The 15,009-nt window shown below is 37.0% G+C and overlaps 1 protein-coding gene across 1 annotated transcript in view; it reads left to right on the top strand.

Annotated features, from left to right (window-relative positions):
* Positions 1–15,009, top strand: part of LOC114046104 (gamma-tubulin complex component 3) — a 144,861-nt gene that overhangs the window by 42,417 nt on the left and 87,435 nt on the right. Inside the window, exons 4-5 of the mRNA XM_027866357.1 lie at positions 6,264–6,341; positions 8,828–9,045. Coding sequence (XP_027722158.1) covers positions 6,264–6,341; positions 8,828–9,045 — 296 coding nt within the window. The remainder of the gene's footprint in view (positions 1–6,263; positions 6,342–8,827; positions 9,046–15,009) is intronic.

Below are 15,009 nucleotides of genomic sequence, written 5' to 3'. Positions count from 1 at the left end.
TCAAACCAAACCAGTGGACCGAGAGTGTGAGAGTGCCAGGCAGAGTGCAAGACAGCATCGTAACTGTCTGCCCGAAAAGCACCTCCTAGCCTTGGTGCTTGGAGAATGACCCTAACTGCAGAGCAAGAAAAAAGAGGGGGCAGGGGAAGGGGTATTTAGAATGCATGCCATCTTCGGGTGGGGGAAGGGGCGAGATGGGGTGAAAATTTGGAACTCAAAATCTTGTGGAAGTAAATGTTGAAAACAAAAAAATAAATAAAAATTGCCATAAAAAAAAAAAGAAGAGGGGGAGGCTTACATACCTTTCATCTTGGTTGGAGAAGAACTTGGGGTTAGGCAGTTTCCCGGTATGGGCCACCAAAATGTTGAGATTTAGGGGCTAAGGGGTGCTGGGACCCCAGTATCACAATATCATCAGATCCTGCCCAAAAGAATTCGACCCAAGCCTTCTTTCAGCCAAAGACAAGGTTTATTAGAACATCTATCATATTGGGCGGACTCTTAAGGAGTCTGAACATTAGTGAGCTAGTAGCTAGATTTTAAGAATCTAAACCTAGATTAATTTTTTGATGGAGGGATGAAGAGCTAGGTAGGGATCAGTAAAGGCCTCATGGAAGTGGTGACATTGAAAGAAACTAGGAATTTAAATGGTAGAGGCAAGCAAAGAGTGGAATCCAGGTATGGAAGTCAGCTTGTGCAAAGACTGAAGAGATGTTATGATAAACAACAAAAAAAGTCCAGTTTGGCCTGACAGTAGAATATATTAAAGAGAAATAAGGCTAGAAAGATAGGTTGGAGTCAGGCTACAAACGGCCCTAAATACCAAAAAGAAATTTATATTTGATTCTAGAGGTAATAGAGAACCAATTGAGCTTATTGAATAGGCAGTGATGTGATCTTAGGAATATCGCTTTTGGCAACTGTTTAAAGTAGATGGATTGGAAAAGGGAGAGACTTGAGGAAGACAAATGAGGCTGTTGAAATTGTCTAGTCAGTAAATAAAAATTAAGCACCTACTATATACTAGATTCTTTGCGAGGCTCTGAGGATATAAGTACAAAGAATGAAAGTTTATTTTCAAGGAGTTTACATTTTAAGTACAGTAAGTACATAACCTAGTCCCATTGATGCGTTCTTGAGGTTAGGGGTCCTGGAACCCCAAAATCACGACACCCGGGTCTTGCCCAAAAGAATTCAACCCAAGCCTTCTTGCAACCAAAAACAAGGTCTATTGAAGATTCGCCATATTAGCTAGACTCTTAAGGAATCTGAGCATCTATGGGCTATTGGCTAGATTCTAAGAATCAGAGCATCCTAATGGAGACAAGATGGACCTTATATACAGAAAGATTGTGGGAGGGATTTAGGAGTGGCCAAGTAGTTTGGGGTGTCAGGAGGAAGGGCCTAAGGAGATCTGGATGGGAGTGGCAAGTAAGCTGGGGTGAACAAAACTCCTGGGACCTGGACCTCATGGCCAAGGGAGAATGGAGCCTAGCTAGGATAGGGAGGTAAGACAATGGAGGGGAGATTGGGTGTAGCCACAATGAAAGGCCAGTTGCTAGGATTATAGCCTCAGGGGAACACCAGAGATTTGGCCATGTGGGAAAGTCCAGAGTTTTTCCTTTCTGGGGCCCAGATTCCAACCCCATCACTATTATTTTTTTAGTCTTCTTAGAATTTGCTCATCCCCACTATACTCAGTGACCCAGTTACGCTGGTTCCTGGTTGCTTCCCACTTGTAACATATTATCTTCAGACTCTGGGCATTTTTGCTGGCTGTTTCCGTGCCTGGCATTCTCTTCTTCATGTCTGCCTCTTGACTTCACTGCCTTCCTTCAAGTCCCATCCAAAACTATCTTGTATAAGAAACCTTTCTGATCTCTTTTAATTATAGTACCTTACCTCAGATGATTATCTCTAACTTATCTTGTATACAACTTGTTTTATGTAGTTTTTGTATGTTATTTCCCCCATTCGACTGAGAAAATGGAGACAATGAGGATAGACAGCTTTTTCAAGAAGTTTGGTCATTAAAGGGAGGGGAGCTACAGGATTATTGCTTGAGGTAATGGTAGGCAGTCGATAAGCATTTATTAAGCACTTACTATGTGCCATATACTAACTGTTAGTGGTAGGATTAAACAAGATTTTTTTTTTTTCAGACTGGAGGAGCCTTGGGTGTGCTTGTAGGCAGTAAGGAGTAAACTAGTATATAGGGAAGAATTAAAATTTAGAAGGGAGCGGATGATTTTGGCTCAGTCTGTCACAGGAGATGAAAGGGGTTGGATAGACATTGGCCTTTGTGAGAAGGGCTATCCCTTATCAGAGTTTAAAGGAGGAGAGGATAGGGGATGATGTCAAAGGCTTCTGAGATATAGAATAGGGGATTAGAGGTGAATGCAAGGTATATCTCTGTTTTTCTCAGTAAAATATGAAGGCAGATGTTCTGCTGAAAGAATGTGAGGAGGGGGTGGTATGGGAGACTTGAGGAAAGAGAAGTTTTGGAATAGGGAATGTAGCATCTTTAGACCTGATGCCAGGATAAAACTTTCTAACAATTAGAGCTATGTAAAAGTGGAATGGGTTGCTTTGAGAATTTATGGCTTCTCTCTTCATTTAAAAGGAAACTGAATGAGCACTTGTGGGGTATGTTCTAGTAGGTATTCCTTTTGTGTCTGGGTTGCATTGACGTCCCTTATGACTCCCAAATTCTCTGATTTTGTGATTCCTTTAAGTAGTATTCTTAGTACATTTTTAATTATTTTGCTTACGAAAATTGCATTTACATGCAATTCTCAAGGACACAAATCCAAATCTCAGAAAACAAAATGGACTGGCAGGTCTTTTGCAGGGCAGTGCAAGAGAATTCAAAGATATCGTGGTGTTGGTTAGAAAAAATAAAAATTAGGAAGAAATAATATTTTAAGCATAAAACATAAAGGTAGATTTACCTCTTTCTTTAAATATGGTATTTAAAAACATTTGCTGCATCGTTTTATTATTCTTCAACAACATTTTTTCCTTTGTCTTTATTTTTAAAATATTTGTCATTGGAAAATAGGATTCTTTTTGAATTTTGCTCTAGTGTATTTTAAAAAATAAATGTTTATAGGTATACTTTATTTTTTACATCAACTGCATTTCCCAATATGTCTATCCCCTTTCCTCTTCTCGTAGAGCCATCCCTTCTAACACATAATTTAAAAAAAAAAAAAGAGAAAAACAGTTCAGCAAAACTGCCTAACATATTGAAAACATTTTATGTTATCTTTAGTCTTCCACATCCATAGTCCTCCAGTTTTGCATTGAAGGAAGAGAACCAAATTTGGTTTATTATATTTTCATAGTTTTGTGTGTTTTGCTCTTTCCCTTTGCATTGTTGTCATTGTGTATATTGTCTTCCTGATTCTGCTTACTTAATATTGCATCATTTTATGTAAGTTTTCTCATACTTATTTGTATTCACCATATTAATTGTTTCTTATGGTACAGTAATATTCCATCACATTCTCATACCTCAGCTTGTTCATGTATTCCCTAATTGATGGGCATCTACCTTATTTCTAGGTTTTTGATGTTATAAAAACTGCTGTTATGAATATTTAGGTCTAATGTAAATCTTTTCAAGAACAAGAACAGGAGATGAGATCGTGAAGATTTGTATATAAATTATTGTAGGTCATATCATGTGTTGAATGCATGAAGAAAGTTTACTTTTTTTTTTTTTGCTATTTTTGGTGAGGCAATCGGGGTTAAGTGACTTGCCCAGGGTCACACAGCTAATAAATGTCAAGTGTCTGAGGCCAGATTTGAACTCGGGTCTTCCCGATTCCAAGGCCAGAGCTCTATCCACTGCACCACCTAGACGCCCCTGAAAGTTTACTTTCTAAGGGAGACCTTTGGTAAACAATTTTGTAAATTGAGGATTTCCATAACATAAATATTTTATCTTTTTTGTAAATTTTTATTTTTATTTGCTATTTGAAGCAGCTGATGGCGCAATAGAGAGATTGTTGGTCTTGGAGTTAGCATGACCCAGGTTCAAATCCAGCCTCAGATACTTAGTAGCAATGTGACCCTGGCCAAGTCACTTAACCACTTTCTGCTTTAGTTTCCTCCACTGTCAAATGGGGATAATAATAGCACCTACTTGTAGGATTGTTGTGAGAATCAAATGAAATAGTGTTTATAAAAGTGTTTAGCATGGTGTCTGGCACATAGTAGGTGCCATATAAAATGCTTATTCTCTTTCTTTCCCTTCCCTTTTTATGGATTCATATGACAAAGACCCCTATGACCATAGCAGAATGTTTTGAACTCCTCATAACAAAGGTAGCGTATAAATCCAAGACAAAAACATTTTAAGACTGGTTTACTATTATTTTTGTAAATCAGTTAAATTATTTTTAGTTTGTTTATGTGGTCCCTTCCTACTGATAATCTCTTAGGCAGTTGCTTTTTTTTTTTAAGTTTTAGAAGGCTTTTTACTTGAGATTTAATTTATATCGTGTAGGATTATAGGATTTATAGCCAGAAGATAGAAATCACCTGTTCCAACCTTCTCATTTGACACATTGAGAAATTTAGAACCAGAAGGTAGTAGAGAAGGGGAAAGAGGAAAGAAATAAGCTTTATATTTGTAGCACCTGCATATGTCAACCACTGTGGTAAGTGCCAGATATTTTCTTACAATTTTGGTAGTAATGATGTGGTTTAGGGGTGCTGGGACCCCAAAATCACAACATGTGGGTCCTGCCCGAAAGAATTTGACCCACGCCTTCTTTTGACCAAAGACAAGGTTTATTAGAACATCCATCATATTGGGCAGACTCTTAAGGAGTCTGAACATGAGTGAGCAGTGGCTAGATTAAGAATTAAAGCAGTGGTTAGATTGTAAGAATCTGAGCAGTGGCTAGATTTTAGGAATCTGAGCATCTTGATGGAGACAAGATAGACCTTATATACAAGATAGACTGTGGGAGGGATCTAGGAGTGGCCAAGTAGTTTGGGGTGACTGGAGGAGGGTCTAAGGAAGATCTGAATGAGAGTGGTCAGTAAGCTGGGGTGAACAGGACTCCTGGGACCTGGAAAATTGAGCCTAGCTAGGATTAAGTGTGGGAAATGGCCAGGGGCTATAGGTAGGGCTAGGCTAGGTTAAGGGTAACAGAATTGGGAGATTGGGTGTAGCCACTCAGAAAGGCCAGTTGATTATAGCCTCAGGCAACAGCCAGAGATTTGGCCAAGTGGGAAAGTCCAGGGTTTTTCCTTTTTTTGCGATTTAGCTTTTATCCTCATCAGTAAGAGGCATTGTCTTCCACAATTACCTAGGATAAGAAAAAGGGGGGAAAGGGGCAGTTTGAAGGGAGTTTTTAGCTATAATGATGCCACTATAACATTTTTTTTTTAAATGCACAGAAGAGTAAAAAAGGATATTTAGAAGGAAGTGTAGATATGCAGGACTATTTTGAAAGTAATGTGGAGAATTGGCTATGTACTTTAAGAAAATCAAGAAATGTAATAGAGGTTCATGATTTTGCATAGAATCCTCTCTTTGTGACCTCCTGTATGAATGAAAATGCCACCTTTTTTGAGTGTTTTAGTAAAAAAAAAAAAATTAGATAAAAAAAGGAGGCATTGCCTTGAATTTGAGCCAGTCTTCTGATGCCAAATTTAGTGCTGTTTTTATTGCATAATGCCTTACCTACTTCTTCACGACTAAAATCGAGATGTTTAGATTCACCTCCATTTCACAACATATACCACAATATAGGAACAGTGTTTCTAATGTTAAAAAAAATTAAAGTGTTAATTTATACTCTGTAAGAAGGAAGTGGTTATAAAGGGAGGAAACTGTTGTTCGGATATTAGAATAATTTTACCTTCTATATAGGCAGTAAGATAGAAAGTTGAATTTGTTTTAAAAAAAGTTGTCAGATATAGAAAGGAACTGTTCTTTTTCAAGGGTATGGTGATCAATGAAAAAATATTTTTATTACAGGGCTTTGAGAGAAAATGTCATAAGGGTATATATTACTGATTTTTAAAGGACATTATCTCTAGAACAATGATAATTCCTATTTCTGGTAAATAAGAACTTGAAATATTTAGAACTGAATGCCTTTGTGAGATTTTATTATGTGTTTGGATGTAATAATTGTTTTAGAAAGTAATAGTTGGGAGGTATGGGAATATAAAGTGATGAGAAGATTCATTAAGTGATATTTTAAAATTTTTTATTGGTTTTAATTATTTCTCTTCCACAGGGAGTTTTGAAAAATAAGTGGTCAATACTCTACCTCCTGCTTAGTCTCAGTGAAGATCCACGAAAGCAACCAAATAAGGTAAATGTTTTTATTTTGGTCCAGCTTCTTACCGTCTTTTAAAAGAGCCATTAAATATTTTTTTGGTGGTGATGAAAGGGCAAAAGAAGATTATCACACCAAATTTAAAGTGGGGTAAACAAATAAGTGGAGGTAGCATAAGTATATGAAAAAAGTGGAAAAATCTTTCAATTCATGGAAAATTTGGAAATTTACAATTAAAAAAAATCAAAGCTACCTTTATAATTTGATATACAAGTAAAAGTAATAACATGCTAGATTTAGAGTCATGAAGAGTTAGGTTTTAATCCTTGCTGTGTGACTGACTAGTCACTTGATCTCTTTCAACTTCAGTTTCCCCATTTGTAAAATGAGGATAACAATAGCATTGCATAGCATTGTTTTCAGGAGCAAAGGAAATAATACATATGAAATATGATGTAATCTTTAATTTACAATATTAACAGTTCTTATTTAAATTTTATTTTTTTTTCAAAATTGATATAATAACCCTTTTCCCTCCACCCCGGTAAAAAAAAAGATTTTAGGGTAAATGTAATTTCCTGGTTAAAATACTTAAAAGTGAACACTTGGTTCACTGTGTGATACCATAAACCATTAATGAATTACTTATTTTTTAATGAATTTTAATTGTGACATATTTTGAGAGTGTAGAACATATATTATCCTAAAAATCACAGAATTTTTAGAGTCAGAAGTAACTTTGAGGACTTCTAATCAACCTTCCTTCTTTTTTTAGGTCAAGAAGCTGAAGCTCTTATTAATTAACTTGCCCAAAGTCACAACTGATAGAGTCAGACCCTTGTTTCCTGATTCTTAGTCCACTTCTTTCTGTTACTCCATACTTAGTCACTTTAGGATTCTGGTAGCTCAGACTTGTCATTGTGGTTATAATCTTTATTATATTAGTGATATTTGCAGATATGTGATTGTATTGCTAAGCAGCCTTATTTATCGAAGCTTAAGTTAGTTTCAGTTTGGATTGGTTTAGAAATGACAGTTTGATTTATATATAAGTATATACTAAAAGTGTTTATTTATTCATTCATTTATTTATTTATTTTTGGCTAGGCAGTGGGGTTAAGTGACTTGCCCAGGGTCACACAGCTAGTGAGTGTTATATGTCTGAGGCTGAATTTGAACTCAGGTCCTCCTGACTCCAGGGCCGGTGCTCTATCTACTGCACCACCTAGCTGCCCCTAAAAGTATTTATTATTAAGATAGTAAAATAGGATTAAGATTAGTAAGTAGAATAGAGTTAGAAATTGTTATAAAGATGACCCCAGACTCAGTTCCCGAAGACTGGTGTCTCAAAGACTTTTTATTAAAGAGGTTGAAGTATTTTTGATTCTCGCGAGAAGGGGGTGCACCTCCTTGGAAGGAGAGAAATGAATGGGGTAAAAGAAGCCAGAACAGTCTTTATAGTTAGTAATTGCTTAACTCCTGCCTTCCGGATCAGGATTGGTCCTAATCCTTCTAGGTTACAATCTTCCTTATGTGCCCCACCCCTAACATACATTATGTGCCCCTCCCTGGACAGAGAAGTTAGCCTATCTGTTCTGATTTCTTATCTACTTATGTGGAAACTTAACTCTTTCATTTCTCACAGTTAGTAAGTCCCAATAGGTAACAATAACATACTTAAGTCTCTATCACTATCAAATCTTGTTACAATCAATCATCATCATCATCATCAGGGGAACCATCTACATCTGGATCACATGGGCTGGGGAGTCCTGGTTTTCAGCCTCCAGAGTCCCAATGGGAAAATCCCGGGCCACACGTCTGCACCTGGGGGGAGATGCCAAAGATAATGTCGGGGCTACCTGCTTTTAGTAGTTTTTTGTAACAAAGAAGGCAGTTTGCCAAAATAAATGCGAAATCTGTGGGAAAGGAGCTGTTCTCAAAACTATCTTGTTTATGAATATCTGTTTCCTGGAGGGTGGCCAGTGGTCCCTGGGAGCAAATACCATAAACAGTCCTTCAGTATCGAGCTAGGAATAAGATTAACATGAAAAAAGAGTCAGGGTGGAATTGCAGGTGTGCTGAGCAGGTCAGAATGTCTTTTTTTCCCAGAATGAACTATTTGACTGCCCTGTGCCCTTTAGAAGCCATTAGAATATTCAAATATAAGAATTTGGGGTTTTGATATTTTACAGCATGCAAATTTCACTAGACCATATTGAAAAAAAGATTATATGTTTTGAGTTTTATGGTTGCTTGAATTCTGGTTAAGTAAATGTTTCCAGCATTCAACTATTTGACATAATTATTCATAGAATTTAAACATCTTGTTAAAATTTTACCAGTTTTTGTATAGCTTACTTGAATTTGAATTAGCAACTCATTTACTTTATTAGTAAGCTAAACACTCAAGTGAACAAATGGAAAGGAAATAGGAATCTGAATTTTGTCAGTAAATATTTTGAAGAAAATGTTAATTACTTATTATGTTCTTAATTAGAATTTTGCTTTTTTTTTTTAAGGTTTCTAGTTATGCCACACTATTTGCTCAAGCATTACCAAGAGATGCCCATTCAACTCCTTACTATTACGCCAGACCTCAGAGCCTCCCACTGAATTACCAAGATCGGAACACTCAGTCTGCACAAAGTTCTGGCAGTATGGGAAGCAGTGGAGTCAGCAGCATAAGCATGTATGCTCTGAATGGTCCGACACCAACACCACAGTCTCTCCTTCCAGGGTAAATCCAAACTTAAACTTTGGTTTCCTGGTGGTGAATCAAAAACATCTTTTATTTAGGCCACTTGTCTTTGAGAGTCCACTTGGGGACTACTTTTAGATCATTGGATATAGTAAGTAGAAGTTTGTATCATTTTCAAGTTTTTAGAATATTGATTTACTTTCTAACAAAAATGTATGTCATTCAAGGATCCAATTTAAAAACAGACTTTACCAAACAGTACTAGTTACTATGCAGTGAATTACAGAGAAAATAAAATCATGTTTATTCTTCAAAATCAGTAATATTGGAGAGAGGAAAATATTGTTTTCAGTACTCTTTTTAATGTAGTATTAAGTCTCAGGGTTAAGCACTGTTCTCTGTGAATACCAAGCAAAATTTTTTTTCCCTGTTATTTAATTCTTTTTCTCAAACTTTTATTATTTATTTATTTTAACATTCATTAAATTTTTTTTGAATTCTGAATTCTCTCCCTTTCACCCCTCCTCCCCCCTATTTTGAAGGCAAGAAATGTGATATCAATTACACGTGTGATATCATGCAAACCATATTTGCCATGTTGCAAAAGAGAACAGACAAAAAAAAAACCTCAAGAAAAATAAAGTAAAAAAAGTATGCCTTGATCTGTATTTAGACTCCATTAGTTCTTTTTCTGGAGGTAAATAGCATTTCATTTTTATTATTGGCTTGGTCCACCTGTGAGCAATTACTATTTCTCTAATTATTTGTGTGAAAAGTATTTTATAATTGTTTTCATATAGTTCTTGGGTTTGTGTTAATATTTAATAACATACTATATTATAACAGGATATCATTTAAAATTTTTGTATGGTATTATGGAATATGAACTGAAATGTTTTGGGAATTTTACTAGATTGTAATTTCTGTGAGGTCAGAGACATTTTTTTTTATCATGTGTAAACTAAATACAGTATAGTTCTTCAGGTAGTAAATGTATAGTAAATCCTTGTAAATCAGTGATAATTAAATGAAATCAAATTACAAATTAAAAGTTATCAAAAACTTTTATATCATGGGATTTAAAAGTTTTATTGTTGCCATTAAACCTAAAACACTTAATTACTAGAAACATGGATTAGCACTACTAGTGTAGTATTTTTGGCAAATTGTATGTGTATTGTTTCTAGATATTCTACCCTTTTTTGAAGGATGGAAGTCTATAAAGTAATATCTATAGTACTTTGACCACATATTGATTTTGCATTGGAATTATCATAACAACTAAGCATTAGTAGACCATTCTGTTTGATGTGATTTCGTATTTAACCAAAAAATTTGGGGAATGAGAATATGAAGTCATAGAGAACGTTAAAATATTTAGTAATGTTTTTCTCTTTTGATATTTTCACATGTAGTTATGTAAGCAGTTCTTGTTTTTTTCTTTTTTTTTAAGTTAATCAATAAACATTCATTAAGTGCATACCATACTTTAGGTACTATGCTAAATGCTGGGAATAATAAAGAAGGCAAAAGTAGTCCCTGCTGTCAAGGAGTTTATAGTCTAATGAGGGAGATACTAAGGAAACAGATATATATATAAATGAGATATGTATAAGATAAATTGGAAATAATCAAGAGAAAGAAGGCAATAGAATTAAAAACATTCTTATTATGAATTTAACAAACAACAAAATAAATATTTCAATATTCAAAGAAGAACTGAAAAAATATATTTGAAACTGAATCTCTTACACCTTGCTTTAAAGAAAAATAAATATAAATTTAACATGTTAATTTTTATTTCTTTCCATGTCTAAAACTGTATGGCATTCTGCACCTTAAGGCTATTACTTCTTTTTTAGGAAGTGGGTAATGTGCTTTACCATAGGACCTCTGAGGACGTTGTTGTTCAATGCTTTGGTCATATTTCTTCTTCTTCTTTTTTTTAAAGAGGCAATCAAGGTTAAGTGACTTGCCCAGGGTCACACAGCTTGTAAGTACAAAATGTCTAAGGCTGGATTTGATTTCAGGTCCTTCTGACTCCAGGGTCTTTGGTCATATTTCTAAAATCTTTCATAATCCTTCTTCTTTATCATGTTACACGAGGACAGTAATGTTAGTTACTAATGTTAGTAACTGTTAGTTAGTTATGTTAGTTGGAACTAATGAAGCATTAGTTCATACTTTGCTGGATTCTCTGAAATGCTTTCATAATTTCTTACAGAAACATAGCATTCCATTACATTTATAAACTCAAATTATTCATTCCCCAATTGCCAGGTACCCCATTAGAGTACAGTTCTTTCCTTTATCCTTTTTTTTTTCTCACTTTGGAGCTTAATGAGTAGAGGACTATGTCTAATCAGGAAGACATGGGTTCAAATTTGGTCTCAGACACTTAAAAGCTGCACGAGTCTGGACAAATCCCTAAACCTCTGTTTGACTCAGATTCCTCAACTGTAAAATGGGGATAGTAACATTACCTCCCTCCCTACCAGGCTTGTTGTGAGGATCAAATGAGATAGTATTTGTAAAACACTTAACACAGTGCCTGGCAACATAGTGGGTGCTATATTAGTGCTTGTTCTAGTTCCATTCCTTTATCTTTGTCCTCCTCCCTCCCCCTTAATTCTTCCTTCAGAATCAGGAAATTTGTTTTACTTGTGATTTCATTTCCCAGTATTATCTTCTCTCTAAACACCTTCTCTCCCTCTCCTTACTTGTTTTCCTATTAAGTCTGATGCATTTATATACTAAACTTGTGTGTGTGTGTGTGTGTGTATTTCTGGTCATTCAACCTTTTTGTGTGCTTCAGATAAGAGTGAAGCTCATTTTTATACCTTTTCCTCCACTTTTGTATCTCAGTCATCCCAATTATGAGAAATATCAAGTCTGTTCCACTTTTGCCTTTTTTCTGCACTAGTGTATTTCTTTTATCTTCTTCTCTTTCACATCTTAAAACCCTCAGAACAGAACCACTTTATCCTAGGACCTTTGTTTTTCTTGTTTAACTTCCTAAATACCCTTTGAAAATATTAAGGTAATGAGGGGACACTTGTTTTTTCTTCTACTATTAGAAAGTTAGTATGGTGGAGGCAGGGCCAAGATGGTGGATTAAAGGCAACCTATCTGAACTCCCTCAATATTCCCATCCAAAAAACTTTAAAAAAATGCCTCAAATAAAAATTTGGAGTCAGAGAGCTAACAAAAGATCAGAGTAAGGTATTTTTCCCAGCCTGTGAAAACTTAGGAGTTCATGAGGAGAAGTTATTGACAACAGAGTAAAAAAACCACAAATGCAGCAGCAGCAGCTTTAGGAACTTTCAGCCCAGGGAGGGTAAAATGGTGGGACAGCTGGTCAGAAAGAGATTACAGGGGACCCTTTGCCTGGTACTGGGTTCAGCTGACACTAATTGGCAACTATTGTCCAGGCACAAGTGGCAGTTTCAGGGTGGAGAGGAATGCTGGGGGCTGGTCATAAGGAAGCAGGGGCCCTCTTATCAGTTCCAAGGCAAAGAGGAGCTCTAGGGCTTGTGGCTGCAGGGGACCAGGGGCCCCTCCTGGGTAAAGACCAGAGTGTAGACCATGAGAGCAGTGCCCATACCTCTCCCAGCATCACATCACCTTAGAAGTACTGAAAGTTTGCAGACTCTCAGAACTAGCTCTGAAAATAGCAGTATGAAAAATCCTGAAGCTTGGCAGAATACCCACCTGACCCCCACGTGAGCAGAGCACAATTGTAACATAAAGTTAAAAGTCAAGAAATAGACTGGAAAAATGAGTAAACAACAAAAAAAAGAATTTGACCATAAAAAAACCTAGTACAGTGTCAGGGAAGACCAAGACAAACTCAGGAGACAACAATGTGAAAACAGTTACAGACAAAGCCTCAAAGAAAAATGTTAATTAGACCCAAGCTCAATAAGAATTGTTGAATTAAAGAATTAAAGAAAGAGATAAGAATGGTAGAGGGAAAATTGGGAAAAGAAATGAGAATGATGCAAGAAAATCATGAAAAGAGAATTAACAGTTTGGTAAAAGAGGCACGAAATAGTCTTAAAACAGAATTGGCTTACTGTAAAAGAGGCACAAGAATTCACTGAAGAAAAGACTTGCTTGGGGGTGGAGTCAAGATGGCAGAGTAAAAGCAGTGACTTGCTTGAGATCTCCCCCAAACCCCTCTAAATACCTGTAAAAATGGCTCTAAACAAATTCCAGAGCAGCAGAACCCAGAAAAAGACAGAGTGAAACAAATTTCCAGCCCAAGACAGCCTGGATGTTCGATGGGAAAGGTCTGTTGTGCCAGGCTGAGAGGAGCACAGTTCAGTGTGGGCCATGCAGGCAAAGACCAGGCCTCAGCAAACCTGGAGCAGACCTCAGGGGACTGAATCACTAGCAGTTGTAGCAGTTTCCAGACTTCTCAACCCACAAATGCCAAAGACAACTTAGAAGGTCAGTAGGAAAGGTCTGTTGGACCTCAGTGAGAGAGGAGTGTGGTAGTCTGGCCCCATTCCTGGCGCAGCTTGGGCGTGGCGGGTGGCTGCTTCCAGAGTTCTTGGGCCACAGATGGTGGGGGATCAAGTGACTGATCAGAGGGGGATTGCAGGGATCTCTTTGCTGGTGCTGAGGCACATTCCCTTTGCCCATGCTTGAACCTGGGTTGCAGTTGTGGGTGGCGGTCCTGGTGCAAGGAGGAGCACTGGCATGGTGGAGCTTGTGGTGGTGGAGAGGGAATCCTCACAGTCCCAAGGCAGAAAACAGTGCTTGTGGTCACTTCATAAACCAGAGCACAGGCCAGGAAAAGAGTAGACACCTCACCCTTGATCATATCACCCTGGAAGAACTGAAAATTTACAGGTCCCTGGAAGGATCTCTTTAAACAACCGCACAAAACCTCTGAAGCTTAGGACAGCACATCCTCCACAATGGAATCAGACCCCTACCTTATCAAAGAGTTTGAAAGTCAAGTGATTGGCTGGGAACATGAGCAAACAATGCAAGAAAAAAAAAGTCAGACCATAGAATCTTATTTTGGTGCCAAAGAAGATCAAAACATAAAACCAGAAGAAGACAACAGAGTCAAATCTCCTACATCCAAAACCTCCAAGAAAAATATGAATCAGTCCCAGGCCAAGGAAGAGCTCAAAAAGATTTTGAAAAGCAAGTAAGAGAAGTAGAGGAAAAACTGTGGAAGAGACATGAGAGTGATGCAAGAAAATCATGGAAAATAAGTCAACAGCTTGCTAAAGGAGACCCCCAAAAATACTGAAGACAATAACACCTTAAAAAGTAGACTAACCCAAATGGCAAAAGAGGTCCAAAAAGCCAATGAGGAGAAGAATGCCCTAAAAAGCAGAATTGGCCAAATGGAAAAGGAAGTCCAAAAGATTACTGAAGAAAATACTTCCTTAAAAATTAGAATGGAGCAAATGGAAGCTAGTGACTTTATGAAAATCAAGAAATAGAAGACTCAAGAGAAGTATAACAATGTAAACAAGAAAAAGTAATCATAAGGGACTCAATGAAGTTAAACTGTTTACACTCCTATATGGGATGATGATACATGTAATTTCTAAGAACTTATCATTATTAGGGCCTTTAGAAGGTGTATATACACAGAGGGCATGGATGTGAGTTGACTATGATGTGATGGTTCTCCACCCCCCCCCCCCAAAAAAAAAGGAGTGAGAAAGAGAGATACACTGGGAGAAGGAGGAAGAAAGAGGAAGAGTGGAGAAAATTATCTCCCATAAAAGAGGTGCAAAAGGATGAGCTTTTACAGTGGAGCAGAAACTGGGGGCGGGGGAGAGGTGGGCAATGCTTGAACCTCACTCTCATTGGAATTGGTTCAAAAAAGGAAAGAACATATACACACATGCACTCTATTGGGCATAGGAATCTCTCTTATCCAATAGGGAAATGAGGGAGGAGAGTTTGGGGGAGAGAGAGAGGGAGGGAGAGAGAGAGAGAGAGAGAGAGAGAGAGAGAGAGAGAGAGAGAGAG

This window comes from Vombatus ursinus, unplaced genomic scaffold (genome assembly GCF_900497805.2).
Source record: "Vombatus ursinus unplaced genomic scaffold, bare-nosed wombat genome assembly UNPS02014781.1, whole genome shotgun sequence".
NCBI classification, from domain to species: domain Eukaryota; kingdom Metazoa; phylum Chordata; class Mammalia; order Diprotodontia; family Vombatidae; genus Vombatus; species Vombatus ursinus.
Note: the sequence above shows the minus strand (reverse complement) of the source record. Positions and strands in the feature narration are given on the sequence as shown.